Source organism: Amblyomma mixtum, chromosome 9 (genome assembly GCF_055824585.1).
Source record: "Amblyomma mixtum isolate Tamu chromosome 9, ASM5582458v1, whole genome shotgun sequence".
NCBI classification, from domain to species: Eukaryota; Metazoa; Arthropoda; class Arachnida; order Ixodida; family Ixodidae; genus Amblyomma; species Amblyomma mixtum.
In genome coordinates, this window is record NC_143020.1 from 119,172,045 (window position 1) to 119,188,271 (window position 16,227).

A 16,227-nucleotide genomic window follows, 5' to 3' on the forward strand; every position below is an offset into this window, starting at 1 on the left:
TACGAAACATGTTAGCCCCAAGAGACCTGCGTTTGCTCTCAATCCCTACATAACACTGCTGGTTGTCATGAGGCAGACATACACCCTGGAAAGAAACGAGTTAAAGAAGAGTAAGCTTTCCTGCAGCAAACTCTCTTACAGCTTACTCTCTTTTTCACTCGCATATAGGCCTATTCGCGTTTGGAGCGCAGCTCTCAGATAGATTTGTTTGAGAGGGTTGAAGTTATTTCACCAAGCTCACGTGACTGATATCTTGGTGACTCTGAAGGTCGGTTCGAAGTTCCGGATAAAACGGGTTGTTAGCCATCGCTCTGAGCAGCTGCAGAATGAGGAAAGCAGATCCAAGCAACATTGTTCGTCCTGTTGAGATCCCGGCTCGTAACATCAAGCCGCAAAGTGGGGTAGGTTATCCACACTAGGTGTTTGGAAGGAAGGGGAAAGGATGCGACATCTCTTTTTGAACTGTGCCGTACGCATGCGTTAACGTAAATCAGGCCGAGAGAGCGCTGAACACCCTTTCTCTCGCCGGAGCAACATTTCACGTGATGTTGACTGCAGTACGGCGAGCAGGAAAACGGCGAAAATGGCTTCTAAACGAAACTCTTTATTTGGGCTGACTTGCGCCGGCAAAGAACTGAGTGACTCGGCTGCGACGCAGCAGCAGGCGAGCTCCGCGGTCGTCGAACACAATTCGGGCCGCTCTCGGCCGTGCTCTTTTTAACCCCTTACCGCATGAATTTTTATTTTTACGGAAAAAAATTTTACTGGCCTGGATTTGTAACAGAAACACTCATGCCATGCTTTATTTTAAAAAAAAATACGCAGTTGCAATTTATAACAGTATTTTCCTCGCCTATCACATATGATACATCATGCAGTTACGGGTATATTTTGTGGATATACACAAAAACATAGGATATGAAGAAAAAAAGAAAGTGACAAATATGTAGAGAGTAAGTGAAATAACAAAATTTATTGCAGAAAAACGAAAATCTCTTCAACTTTAACAGTGAAACTCCTGCAGTGAGGTGACGTCATCGACTGTGCCCCTCTCATGCTGATGATTATGCTAATGGAACAAAGCAAAGCAGTTTCGCTCCCTGTTGAAGCAGAGAGCAGCATTGCACTTCTTGCATGAAACATTTGTGAGCCGGTTGCAAGAGGGCAGCCGGCAGCGCGCTCGCTTGTGAAGCCAATTAGGCATGTGGTCCGTTTTGTCCAGGCGGACGTCAGCAGTAGGCAGCGGCACGAGCGGAGCCCCCTTCTTTGGGTGGGATGAGCGTCTCAATTCCCAACCTTGGTCGCCCTGCGCGCTTTCGCTCGTGTGGCTTCCCTGCCTTGCAGAGTCCTTCTGCGACGGCAGACTTGAATTCAAGAAGGGGAGTTTTGGCACTTCATTGTCTTCGCCACAGCAGCCAGGCATTCACCACGGTCAGGTCCATCAAGTGAAAGAAGATCCGATGGTACCACTTCTTGGACCGTATTTTGATCCGATAGTAGCCCAAACTCGAGTCCAGCAGATCCTCGCAAATGACTCCTGGCAAATGATCTCAAAAATTTCTACAGGACAAAGAAATTTGAGGGTGTGACAAGGTATGAGATAGTTGACGGCATCTCAGCGCTACCATTGAACTCTATTTCTTTTGGGTCCCTAGTAAGGCAGGCTTTTGTCCACTTCGGCGGGCATTTGAGAAGCCCTTTTCTGTCTCGAGTACTCAATGCTGCCAGCGGAGCTTCATCTTCACTATCGTCCTCGCTTTCGGATGACTCATCTGCCAGGAGTGGCGGCGCCTGGGTCGGAAAAATTACGAGGAACTTTAGCGACTTAATTGGTGAAAGGCGAAAGCCTGAGTGCTGCATTCTGCTACCCGATTGTTGACATTCTGTTGGTGCATTAATGAACTGTAAATTAATGACGCTTAACCTTTGCCTTTAGGAGCGGAACGCGAACACCCGTTCGGCGCATCATGTCCGGCGGGATGATGCGTTGCCCTTTGAACGCAACACTTTTTGAGGAAAGCAAATGGCACTGTAATCCTTTGTCCTCTCGGTGAACACCTGAACCGCACCGTACAGGAAGAGAAGAAGTGGAGTGAAAGAAGAAAGAGGAAGAGGGACCGTAATGAACAAAAGGAAATTTTATTTGTAACTGTCTCGCATATTTCGGTGGACACCCGTCAAAATTCGCGCGCAGTGACATCACGACCATTTCTACCAATCTGAAACGCGGACAAATTTGCTAACAAGCCTTGGTCACAACAGTATAAGCCATTAAAGGCTTTCGCCTTAAAAATCTCTTCCTGGTCGTCGTCTGACAGCTCACTATCGCTACTTCTATCGCCATCACCTAGAATGGGCCGGACTCCACGTTTTGTTTTACCCTTTAAAAAGTGCCGACATCCATGGCCTGGAATATGGAAAAAAGAATTCTTCACCGTCGCGCAAACGCAAATAAAGCAAATCACAATACAAATTTAATATTTCTCTCAAAAAAGTTCCAACGCGTTTTCACACACAAAAATTACCCCTAACTGCATAGTGCATCACATGTGATACAGGCCCAAACGTGGCCCTCACGGCATAATGAAAAGGTTTTGCACATTCAAAACGTGCCCAGATGAAGTGAAGGAGCCATTCTTTACGTTAATAATTTTTTTGAAACGGAAGTATGTGTGAGAATTACAAAAACATAGGATTCACTTACCAACTTGGTGCGCACAACTTGCGACGCGGCGTCCTCGCGTTTGCAAACAGAAGTTCAAAACAACTTCGAGAAGTAGAGCCACCGCCGGTGTAGTTGATAAACATGATGTAGATTCCCACTAAATGCAGAATAAATTTTTATGCGAAGCATACTACTTTAGCTACCACTTCAGCCCTTCACCGTGGTTATGCGCCTCCAAATCACGTGATACATGACGTCACACCACGTGACACGATGACGTCACGACAGGTGAGAAACGGGGGCCCACCTCGCGCCGTCGCTGTGGTTGTGCGCCTCCAAATCACGTGATACATGACGTCACACCACGTGACACGATGACGTCACGACAGTGGAGAAACGGGGGCCCACCTCGCGCCGTCGCTGTGGTTATGCGCCTCCAAATTACGCGACACGATGATGCTTCGCATTCTCCAGGCTTAACCAAGTTAAGACTCAGCCATTTTTTAGCTTCGTTTCTGCGGTATGAGAAGAAGAAGTTTGGTGTGTATCATATATGATACACCATGCGGTAAGGGGTTAAAGTTGGCAGCGAACTTTCGAGATCAGGCTTTGAAAGTTACTAGAACATTCTGGAACAACGTGGAATCGGCTCCACCTGCATGCGATCAATCGAGATAAATCTAAGCACGTCTTGCATCACAAACAAAGCGATAAAACGGCGTGCCGGCAGCTTTTAAGAATGAATAAACAAATACTACAAAGATTCGCGGCAATAATTAAGCCAAGTGTAGCAGTGCTGTGAAGCAGAAAGCGCATGGTATGAGCATTCCCACCATTCGTGTTTACACAGGCACTGCGTCTATTGCCAGTCATGCTTATCACTTCATTTTGAAAGAATAGTTACGAGATATTCCCTGATAAGCTTAATCGAAGTAAAGTTCAGAGATTATTTGATCCCAGCAATTTTTACGAGTCGTACAATGCAGTGCAGCTATTTGTACCTTAGCGAAAGAAACGTACATCCACATTTCGTTCCTTTTTTTTTTCCGCGAAGAAATGATATTTGTTCTAGCGCCTTTCACCCACGGGACGTGGAGTGATATCCTCGGCTAGTTTACATGGTCATTGGGAATGGGTAAAGAGTAGGTCTTGACGCGGAAAATACTAGAAGCTAGTCAAAAGTAACCACATGAGCGTATCGAGTACACGACTGAATGAATATATTTAAAGTGGTATGCGATCTGTCTGTGCAATGCTATTAAAGGATACAAAATGTTCGTAACTTCCGATGACGCGCTCCTGCGTAAAGCATAATTTCACGGGAGGTTATTGAGCATGAGTAACTGTAAGTTAATATTAGATATCACCAGATGTACACAGCACTAAGTGCAGTTCTGGCCGAACTCACAGCTACGTGTTGCCCAGAAAATGCGAAAATAGGCAAAGAGATTGGAGTTGCTAGAAAGTACCACTTCCAAAGAAAGATTAGCATACTAGCGTCAGCCCGGATACTGTTATGGTCTGTGGGTGGTGATAAAGAAAGGTTATACATAGCACGCTTTCTTTAGTGTCTCTGTACTTAGAATAACTTCATGGCATTATCAAACACGATCTCCAGAAGAATTGGTTATGCCTACGATTTGCCTCAGTTTCGGTAAATCGCTGTGCTAATCGCTACCTTCACCCGCCGCAGTGGCTCAGTTGTTACGGCGGTCGGCTGCTGGCCCGAAAGACGCGGGTTCGATCCAGGCCTCGGCGGGCGAATTTCGATGGAGGAAAAATTCTAGAGGCCCGTGTACCGTGCGATGTCAGTGCACGTTAAAGAACCCCAGGTGGTCGAATTTCCGGAGCCCTTCATTACGGCGTCCCTCATAGCCCGAGTTGCTTTTGGACGTTAAACCCCAACAAACCAATAAACCAAACTATACGCTACCTTCAGTGTTAAACAATTACCTAATGAATGACAAGGGTATGTATGCTCTCTCTTGTCGCCAAATTCAGTGTCTGCATTATTCGATGTGTGATATATAGTAGCGTAATGTGTATTTTGTGAACTACTGTGATTTTCCTGGAATTCCTGGAATGTGTGCTACCTTGTGTAATCTTTATTCCTATTATACCGTATTGTGCGTTTTTATCGGAAAGACTGAAAATTTTTCTTACCTCAACCGCTCGCTCGTTTGCGGTGAAACTGCACACAGAGCTTGCGTATTATGGTAACTTTTGTATCGTAGCAAGTTTTACAACGGTACTTACTTAGTTGAGCCGTGCATGATGCAAAAGCGTAATCGTCTGCGTCGAGATCGGCGTACCGAAACCCAAAACACCGAATTTTTGGTGAAGGGCGGCAGTAGCGCCATCTGTCTTCTGCAGTGGAAAGCGTCACAAGGCGCCAAGGCGAGCGTTGCAAGAACTGAAGCGCTTCGAACATTTTCGGCCAACTGAGCGGGAAAAAAATGCCAGAAACAACCTTTTTAACGAGGCTGTGCCGTTAAAAGAATATTGTTTGACGTCTTTTTTTCGTCCAATGCCTTTATCCAATTCAGCTTATATCGTCTGCTTTCGTGGCTCGTCGGAGAACGACGTCGCGAAGTCCTGAGCTGTGTTTTTCTTGTTTAATTTCGTTGTGGCAGACAGATGGCGCCACTGCTGCCCTTCAGCAAAAACTCGGGGTGCGTTCCAATACTCCCAAGTAGACGTCTACTTAGACGTCTTGCCGGACAGCGGCCATTTTGAGACTCGTTCCAATTTTCACGAAGCCGTCCAGCAAGACTGCTTCGCCGAAGTCCACATCGATGCAGGCTAACTTCCTGTCTAAAGATGGCGGAGCAGTTGGTGCAGTCAGAGCTGAGTGAGCCGTGCTCTTGGCGGGCACTGGAGCCCGGAGACGCACCATCTTTCAAGTGTCAGTCATTCCGTTAAGTTGATTTTTATAGGAACTGGTGGCAAATAAAGCCGTCTTTGTGGACCTACGATTATATTTGTGAATCGAGCGAGAGGAAATCGTGCGGGTGAGATCGTCTGCTATGCAGGTGAGATCGTATGCTGAAGCGGTAGCGATGAACGCACCATTATTGCAGAAAAAATAAAATAAAATAAGAACTAGCAAACTACTAACAGCGCGGTTTTAACTTGTTTTATTAAGAATTTTTAAGAACATAGGAGTGCAAATGTTAGTTCAGTTTATATGCCGCAAGGTGGCGCGTGAAGTAGACACGTTCCAATATGTAGACATGTAGACGGCTTCCTAGACGTCACACTAGACGTCTTGTCGGACGTCTAGAGAATTGGAACGCACCCTCGGTGTTTTGGGTTTCGGTACGCCGATCTCGACGCAGACGATTATGCTTTTGCATCATGCATGGCTTAACTAAGTAAGTACCGTTGTAAAACTTGCTACGATACAAAAGTTACCATAATACGCAAGCTCTGTGTGCAGTTTCACCGCAAACGAGCCAGCGGTTGAGGTAAGAAAAATTTTGAAAGTCTTTACGACAAAGACGCACAATACGGTATACCCGCTGCTGTTCAAACGACTGGGTTAGTGGGCCAGTCAAGCTGCCAAAGGGCAGCTTCTTCCCACAGCCCTTTCACGTACCTACGCAAACATAAAAACTAGATTTGATTAAGATTCGCTTCATTGAAAGGAACTACCTTACAACCGATGGGTAGCGAGCGGCGGTGTAGCATAAAGGCGATTTTCTTGTGGAAGATGTTCATAGTGCGACACATCAATTTTCTTCTAGCCTATGACACCCCGTTTTCACCGAGTACAGTCTCAGCCTTTTACAGCCCCAGCCTCAGCACAGCCTCAGGCTTTTATTTTTTTTTATGGTCACTTTAATTAAAGGACATCATTTGCCTCTTCTCGTTAGACGTTTTCGAGGAGTAAATATCGCTTTTATTCGGTGTCTTGTGGTGGGAAAAAAACCTTCGCATTTGTGATGTTATGTGATAGTTAAGGAATAAGGTTGGCCCCATTCACAGCCTCTTTCAGTGGAATTTGTAAAGTTTGCTTGTCAGCTGAGTTTCTTCGTTTAGTACCACTTAAGAACACCACTCATCCAAAAGCGGCCTGTATGCTAAGGACAGACCTAAGGACAGGACAGACCACAATGCATAAAAAAACTTTTGTACGACTCTTTGTTCACCGGTGTTATAACTTATTGTTTCTTAGTCTGGGGTACAACCACTGTCTCCAATATTACAAAACTCCATGTACTACAGAAAAAAGCAGTTCGTGCAATTAACAACATTCCAAATGATGCACACACCAAACCTGTCTTTGAGGCATTACACATTGTACCTATTGTGCAATTGTACTCTGTCCTGCTGCGCAAAAAGTACACATCAAATATTAATCAAGGAACTGCATTCCTCGCTTATTTGTCTAGACTAACATGCAGAGAACGCCCCTACAATACGCGCATCGGAGACAACTGGTATTTACCGCGAACGCGAACTAACTACGGCAGACAAATGCTGTCCTACAATATCCCGTCCATTTTAAACAATTTGTGAAAAACTGTCATTAGTGAAGAGTAACAGCATATAGTTTCTTTCTTTAGTGTACTAACTCAGCCTGCTTTTATGCCTTCCCTCTTTACGTGATATGTTTGATGGTTATGTGTTTTTTGATGCCCTGAACGTGTTCATTTTCGATACAATGTGCTTTTATTTTAAATATGTCACAGGCACAACATATAATGTACCGTTGTGTGATTGTGAGTTTTTGTGCACAATGTAGTTGCTGTAGGGGGCGGGGACCTCCGTCAAGCCTCTATAGGCTTTTTGTCCCCGCTCCCCACATCCTTGATGTGAAAATAAACCTGATTGATTGATTGATTGATTGACGGCCTGTATGCTAAGGAAAGACAGAAGGATGCGCCTATTAGCTTCTAGAGCGGTTGCGAGGCGTTTCAGATCATGCCGTATATGTAGAACGGAAGCTCTGCGCAATTCATGCTGCGTATTGAAGGGCGTAACATAATGATGCCTGCTCCAAAAAATTTCAATGTTCTTATTTCTCGGCCTCACTTTATTGCCACAGAAATCTACAAGTGAAACATTTGACCGACAGGCAGCAGAGGCATTGTTATACAGGACACTTTTTCTGGGAGTACGGTATCGCAGACAATATTAAAGAAGAGAGAAGCCAGCAGCAACAGAAACCAAGGGACACGAGGGATTTTTAATTAATTTGTTTATTTTGTGCTGTTGTTCGATTAAGAATATTACTGAATATGTTACCGCTTAAAGCTTCTGCATTTCTAATCAATTAGCTTTAAGCGGTAACATATTCAGTAATATTCTTAATCGAACAACAGCACAAAATAAACAAATTAATTAAAAATCCCTCGTGTCCCTTGGTTTCTGTGGCTGCTGGCTTCTCTCATATTTATAACGAGCCCCTCATCCCCCCCTCTCTTGTTTGCTTAATATTAAAGAAGGTCATTTTTCCTACTGTGATATTCTTTAATCCAGGAGAACGGCTTTGATAGCCCGCCGTAGGCGCATCTGTTTCACCTTATTGTTTCAAAGGGGAAGTAAGGAATTTATCAGAGGAAACTCCCCAGAAGCCGGTGTCGATCTTTGATGATTCTTTCGTGAACTTGTTGACGGATTCGTCGTTGAAGTATCTGTTGGGGGACTGGTTGATGAAGAATTTGTTTGTATATTGGCTGATGATTGATTCATCGACGGCGAAATCGTAGGCGTATTCCAGGTGCACTCGGAGCTGTACATGGGGTACTTTGGCGACGAGCCGCAGTTTTCGTCGTAGATAAATTCGCAGCAATCATCTGGGTTATTCAGAACATCGGAACGCCGCCACAAGGTGCAGCCGTTACCTGTGTTCGGAAAAAGCAAAATAGAATTCGTCAGTCAGTGCGGTAGTATCCATTGATAGATGGGAGCATTACATAGAGCTCTTCCTAGTCACTTTGTTAGAAGAATTTGATGACGATGTAATGACTAGTAAATGAACTATGCTGTATCTTGCATTAGTTTTTTTATGCGAAGCATACTACTTTAGCTACCACTTCAGCCCTTCACCGTGGTTATGCGCCTCCAAATCACGTGATACATGACGTCACACCACGTGACACAATGACGTCACGACAGTGGAGAAACGGGGGCCCACCTCGCGCCGTCGCTGTGGTTGTGCGTCTCCAAATTACGCGACACGATGATGCCACACCACGTGACACGATGACGTCACGACAGATCGCCGTCACGCGCTGTGAGAGAGAGAACGATGCTATCGCACAGACGCCGGAATGTCGTCGAGCGGCATTCCTGCGCATTTCGAACGCGCGTTCACACTCGGTGTAGGTGAAACGCTCGCTCCACCGGCCAGGCAGGCGCGGCTTCCGTGGCAATCCAGGCGCGCACCCAACGCGCGTCTCGAGGTTAGTCGGCGTTCCACTGTAGCCATGCCGTTGTCTTCCCCCAGGACGAAGGCTTCTAGTGGTTGTATTAAAATGACCAAGTATTCAACCAAGGAAAGCCACGTATTACCAAGCCTAGCCATCAATATGCTTCGCATCTGACTAGGCTTAACCTTAGCTAAGCCTCAGCCATTTTTTTTTTTGCTTTCTACTAGCTATTCACAAATGTTAGTTCGAGAACACGAAAAACATTAATCTGCTTCTCACAGCTGACAAAAACACAGTGCACGAGCGGTATAGGGAATAAAACAAGACATCATACTCGATACTAACAAAACCATTTGAATTTTACAAGTAAGGTCTGGAATTTTACGAGTAAGGTCTCAACATTCTTCTGTCTTACGCCATCCTCATGAAAATATCTTAGTCGGGTAGCTGTCCTTTGCCTGAGCAATGTCTTTAAGAAATTTTCGTGAACTTACCGTTTGAAGCGTAAGGATGGCGGGCTACAAAGCAAGATGCGCAGTTCATGTATATAGTGTGGATTTCCATTGCCGGGACATTGTCTGAAAGTAGTCCAAATAGTAATGCATCTTCTGAAGACAGCGTAACTTAGAAAATAAGAATTCAGGGTATTGCATTAATTCCAAAGAATTGTCATTTGTTGCAAAATGCGATAGTTATTTTCTAAATGTGAATTTGCCCCCGCTTTCTGTCAATCATCACCGCTGACCGAAAGCAGCAAGGATTAAGTCCTAGAGGACGCAGCGCAAGCTGTTCTTATGCAATTGTCCGGCGTTCTCTTGTCTTAACCTTGTTTTAATTGTCTGTGCTACAATTTTTTCTTGATAACGGATCACCAACTTCCCCATCACCAACTTCCCCAGATGAAGTATCCTTCATCCTATTATCTACAGAATTTATATCAGCGCAGAAAAATCTTAAATAGTACCAACTTCAAAACGCGACATCGTCTTAACTACTGTACACTGTGGAAAACGCATAGAGAAATTTCATTTTGGTGCGAGTGAGTTACTGCCCGGAAACAGACATGGTAATAATTAAACAATTGTTAGCTACAATAATTTAGTGTGTTTCTGAGTTCATTATTATGCAAGGAATTATTCTGTTGCTCTTGTAATTTAGTGAGGTAATTAATTACTTTGGTACACTAATTGAGCAGAACAAGTAATTCATTACTGTCGAAACGATTTTATTAAAAATACACCGCTGCCCTTTGTGTGGGCAAAGCTATGGTATCTCGTTGCTCGAGTCTGAAGGTTTGAGCCGCCACGTTGGCGCCGTCTAAAAAGAAAGGAGGGCTACGTGCACCTTCTGTCAGTTCGTATGGATGGATGGATGGATTTATGGATGGATGGATAGGAGGGCCCCCTTTGAAACGGGGTGGTGGCTATTGTCACCATGCTCAGCTTTTCTTCCTTTATTTTTTTTTTTTCAACTGTGTTGTCAATTATCATTACGATTCGCCATCTTCTTTACCAACGGTTTCCTACACTTCTAACCTTATGTCACATCTCTGCTTTTCAGCCACCAATCCTTCAATTGCTTTTTGCTAACTTCCACTGCAGATTTATTAACATAGGCATAATGCAGGACCGCACGAGCGCCTCCAAAACAAGCACACACACCTCATGCGATTTCACGATTCTTGGGTGGCACCCAAAGCTCTGAACTCCTTTTCACTTTACAAAAATCAATTCGCCTGAACTGCATGGTCAGAGCACTTATTGAGCATTGCTCAGGGCGCTTTTTCTTCACAGCAGGCCGCAATTTTCGACGCGCACATTGAAGCTGAGGTGCTCCTGGATTGCACTGAAGTAAGAAATTTCCAAGTCTCGCTCCTGATATGATCAGAATACTTTTTGCATTGGTGGAAACTTTGGAGAGTAATGTTCAAGTAATTAGATTATATTTCTGCGCACTGTAATTCTTAATCTAACATAATTATATTCTCGTGAGAGTTAAGGGCAAATAATTAGTTCTCTAGTTTAATTCATAATGCAAGGTAACTTTGCAAAGAATGCCCGCAGAGAAACTTAAAACGAGCTCAAAACTTTTAAGGTTGTTCTTTGACGGAAATTCACGCTCATTAACGTTAGATTACATCGGGCATATTAATTGGCGAATGAATGCAAGAGCAGAAGGGAAAAGACTGGGCACATGTCCTCTTTTTGAGCAAGTTAAGATGGCATAAGAATAATCATCGAGGACAATTAAAAGCATTACAATTGTCAAAGAGTAATACGATAATTGCTAAGCATGAAAAACCAAAATGCATATGGTCATCCTTATGAAGGAAGCCCTAGCAATATTCTCTGGTTCCATCCGGACCAATAATGAAAGCGACGGGTAAATGTTTCGATAGGAGATGCCAAAACGGAGAAAGCAGTCCACGCTCCTGGGTAATCATCGTTTATTCTAAGAATACTCAGTTGTTCGAAAAAGAACATTCCATAGGTTTAACGCCCTTGCAAACACTTACTGGGGTACTTTCTCTATCAGATGTAATGTCACAAAACATTTCTGATGCATTGTTACAATGAAACTGTCTTCATCAGCCTGACTAGGCCCACTAGAGGGCAAAGGCCTCTCTCATGTCTCTGTGTCTCTGCCTTAAGTGGAAGTAAATTTAGAACAATTTTTGAATGCGACGGAAGAGAAAAAAAATATGTTTGGAGAAGCACGTGTTAACCTACGCAGGAACATAAAAGTACCTCCAGAAAACTGATATTTCAAAAGAAAGCATCGAGATTGTTGGCTTTATTAGACTGAATCTTGCTGGCAACAACCACTGAAGTGCACCAAGCATACTCGCCTAAAATTAAAAGAATTAACCTGTGCTCTATTGCGAAAAAGAAAACTGAGATTCATTGCGGCATTTCTCGGTCTGTATAGATTAATTTCTTTCTATTACCATTTACGGAGTTTCTATATTGCTAGAGAACTGGCTCCATTCGCCGGAGACGGCGGGCAATACTTCAGCTCAAGATGAAATGCCTCTGGTTAATATTGACCTATATACTTTCAAATTCTCGCCTACTTTTCCTTGAAATCTCATAGGAATTTCAGCAAATGTCTCTTGTGAGTAACGAAAATCTTTGCTAAAATTAGAAACTAAAAAAAGGCGATGGTTACCTTGAATCAATTACCTTTCACTGGTACCTCGCACACAAGAAGCTTAACATTTTTACAAATGAACAACTCTATCTCTTCCTTCCCACCTGTTCGTTCTCGCTTTCAACTGTTCATTTCGAGCTCACCTTCTTTTTGCTAGCCGTCGTGAGTAAAATCTTTGTCTATACGTCTTCAAGGTAATCTTAGAGCGAAGTGAAGGGAGACGCTGACGCGGACAGTTGAGTTGACGCGGACAGTTGGTTGCAGTTGAGGACTTTGACAGTGCCTTCATCAGCTGCCCTGAATCTGGCAAAGCTGGGTAGCTTTTCATTTTAGCCCTGTGGCTATTCTATAATCTGAATTTTTGTGAGCAACTGCTTTCATGATAGCGGCCCCATTAGACTGATAGAGAAGGAGTATTGTTCGCAGATTGAGACACAGCAGGCGCCACTAGCTCGACGTGCTCGCCTACTTACCGTCCTCTGGCATAAATGACTTCTTGTTTTTTGCTGTGTAGCATGGCGACGAACTGAGAGTCACCTTTCCAGTGCTGCAGTAAGCAAGCGGAGCAACATTATGCTTCATTTGAAAGAAACATTTCACGGTTGTCAGCTAGTACTCAGATTCTAGAGAGGCGCCGGTAATGAACTGATCACTTTGATAGTGATTGGCTAACTCATGCATTAAGCCAGTCTACGCAGCTGGATTCGAAGAGAATATTAATACTTTTTGTGTTACACATAAGAATTATTCAGTGTAAAAGTCATCTTTAGTGCACTTATGTCTCACTGCCATGTGGACTAAGCGTGACAGAAAGACATTTCTGTGTACTATGACGGAACTACCAGTAAATATAACTGCCCTTACATTCTCCGGTGTTTTTAATCCTGAGCAGCGCGCTAATGAAATCCAACATGAAAAACCAACACCGTTCATTGGCAGCACTACATAGAAATTCCAAACCTTTTTATACGAATGAGCTCAGAACTATTTATGGCATAATTTGTTTAGACAAGCAGACCATGCATTTAACTTAAGCAGAATTTTTCCCGGTTAAAACCACATTATCTCTTTCTGCGTGGTTTGGAAATATCGTACGCTGAAGCAAACCTTGGCTCCTGCCTTGCGCGGATTTCACTTTGGTAGAAAGTGCCGTCCATTTCTCAAATTAGCGGCAAAAGAACGCAGTGACTGACTTTTTAGAAACTTCCCCAAAGTTGCTGTTCTTTTAAATTTCCTGGCGGCTTTTTAAGTAGAAACTGTGCAAAAGTGATTTCTAAAGTTTGTATCTCACGCAAATGCACGAAATAAGTCGAAGAGTGATGAACAAAAACGATACAAAGTACCAAGGGCTTCCTGCACAAGAACCCTGAATGAAAACTGACGTGTATGTCATCATCCAGGAGCAGGAACCGAACTGTTTAGAAAATCGGCCACGAAAGCAAATCGCACCTTCTAAAGATAAGCTGTGAAGGCTCTTACGCTGATCCATTTGTCCCAAAAAGGAGGATGCAAGGCGTAGTGAAGTTTTCGTACTCTCCGAATCTTTCATACTTAACGCATTTCTGTGCTCCGCCCAAATGTTTATCGTAGTAGTAGTTTCTGTAGACGAGGACCCACTCTCCGACGTCAGGATAGCACTGCGGTGGCAAATATAGCAGAAAATATGAAACGAAAAAGTTTGAGAGAAAAAGCGCCGGACAGTACAAGAGAGCGAGTTCGGCATAATATCTGTTCGACGTACGAGAAAGTTGCTTGTATGATATGTACGACTGCACCGTTCTTTCCGAAACGTGAAAAAGCTACTAGATAATGTTTTACCCCAAGCTTCACTAGAGAGCTCTTTACTACCCGCCCCAGTGGCTCAGGGGTTACAGCGTTCGGCTACTGAGCCGGAGTTCCCGTGTTCGAACCCGACCGCGGCGGCGAAAGGCACCCGCGTGCTGTGCGATGTCAGTGCACGTTAAAGGTTCCCAGGTGGTCGAAATTACTCCGGAGGCCTCCACTACGGCACCTCTTTCTCTGTCTCTTCTTTCACTCCCTCCCTTATCCCATCCCATACGGCGCGGTTCAGGTGTCCACCGTGATATGTGAGACAGATACTGCGTCATTTCGTTTTCCTCTAAAACCACTTTATTATTAATTATTATTAGCTTTTTACTTCTGCAGTGCAGGTTCAGACAATATGGCACGTTTAAAAAGACTTAAAGGTGCAGTGAAGAGGAATCTGAACTCGTCTTTTTGCCGCGGGAACTCAATCTGCACGTTTCTGAGTATTCTTAGAAACCTCGATTTATTGCCTTGTGTGGTCGATTTCCCTAATTAAAGGTGCAGTGAAGAGGAATCTGAACTCGTCTTTTTGCCGCGGGAACTCAATCTGCACGTTTCCGAGTATTCTTAGAAACCTCGATTTATTGCCTTGTGTGGTCGATTTCCCTAATTAAATCGAATTAACGTCCGGCTCCCGCCTTTTTTTTTAAATTCTTCCCCGTACGGTGGGTGGAGTCGACGAACGCGTGGAGTGCCTTTCACTCAGTCCCGTGGCGGCTTGCCGCTCTGCCATCGGTGGAGTAATACGTAGTAGTCCGTAGAAGCAAATAGTCCGTGCGTATTTTTATTTCTGCGGGCTTATTTTGCGGCTATATTGTCTGCGAATGAAACTATTTGTTCACAGAAACCTAAAATACAAAATAAAGCGAAAGCAAAGCCTCCACGGAGCTGGCTGAAAGGCACTCCACGCGTTGGTCGACTCCGCCCACCGTACGGAAGAGAATTCGAAAAAAAAAGGCGAGAGCCGGACGGTAATTCAATTTAATTGGGGAAATTCGGCCACGCAGGGCCATAAATCGAAGTTTCTAAGAATGCTCAAAACGTGTAGATCGGGTTCCCGCGGCAAAAAGATGAGTTCAGATTCCTCTTCAGTGCACCTTTAAGCAGATGGAAGGTTGGCGTTTGGGCCCAAATACACAAATTGTAGTCCGATTTTGAAGTTCGCGTGAAGCGACGATTGTTTGCTTGGTTCTGTTTTTATGTTTTTAGATGAAATCTGCAGCATCTGCGCCGTGGTTTAGTCTTCGCTTGCACAGATTATTCTAAAAATGCATCTAGCAAAAATCAGTGATCGGATCTTTTGCCTGCGCGGCTCTATTTAGATCGTGTGTCATCGAACTTTACTGAGCATCTCGCTTGTGAAAGGGTACGAAGTAATTTAGACGTATCTTACCTGGCTCGTATCTTGGTATTGCTGGAGGTCACTTCGTAGTTCCGGATAGTTTGTTGCACCAGCCGACAGCGATATTTTTAGAGCTAAAACAAACACCGCTAGAGGCAACATTATTGGAATATATACCTGCGGCTCGACTACTCGACCACGGAGTGCTGCCGTACTGGAGGCTTCCTTTTAAGCCCGTTCAGAAAGATTCTTATGTACGTCGGCCAGTACATACCGGCGCAAGTTATGAGATTGTTGGCCTGAGTTTCTACCGGAGCACAACGATCCCATCAGTCCTGTGCTGCCATAAGCTTAAGCCATTTCCGCTCCGTTGCTGAAATCCATAAATGGCATGGCTCTTGACATCCGAATTTGTGCTTTGACCGTAGCTGCAGCTGTCGTTTCCTAATTGTTGTTTATCAACCTCTAATACTATCTAAACGTTTCTGCAAATGTTGGCCAGTTCTGTTCTGCATGAGAATGCGGATACGAGCGGTGAAAACTTTTTGTTTAGATTTGTCAATGAGCTGAAATTTTCTTTATACAGTATTCCGATACGTAAAAACCTGTGTTCCGCACAGTACACAAGCCTCTAGAATTTCGCCTCCATCGAAATTCGACCGCCGTGGCAACTATCGAACCCGCGTCTTTCAGGTCAGCAGCTGAGCGCCGTAACCACTGAGCCACTGCCGCGGAGGATTAAATCCACGGCATTAAATTGCATCATTTCCGCCATGATCATAACCCAATGATTTGTTTTGCATTTGATGGATACACTTTGGATTAGATGTTGTTAGTGCGGGAATGTTAAGGTTGAAAACAGCGAA

The 16,227-nt window shown here is 44.2% G+C and overlaps 1 protein-coding gene across 1 annotated transcript; it reads right to left on the reverse strand.

The window, feature by feature from the left end:
• Positions 1 to 1,394: 1,394 nt before the first annotated feature.
• On the reverse strand, positions 1,395 to 15,523 carry LOC149330972 (uncharacterized). Its single transcript, XM_089559522.1, has 6 exons — positions 15,413 to 15,523; positions 13,672 to 13,829; positions 12,666 to 12,739; positions 9,537 to 9,620; positions 8,278 to 8,514; positions 1,395 to 1,537 (listed from the first exon to the last, which is right to left on the reverse strand). The coding sequence occupies exons 1-6, from the start codon at positions 15,521 to 15,523 to the stop codon at positions 1,395 to 1,397; spliced, it is 807 nt and encodes a 268-aa protein (XP_089415648.1).
• Between the last annotated feature and the right edge of the window lie 704 nt (positions 15,524 to 16,227).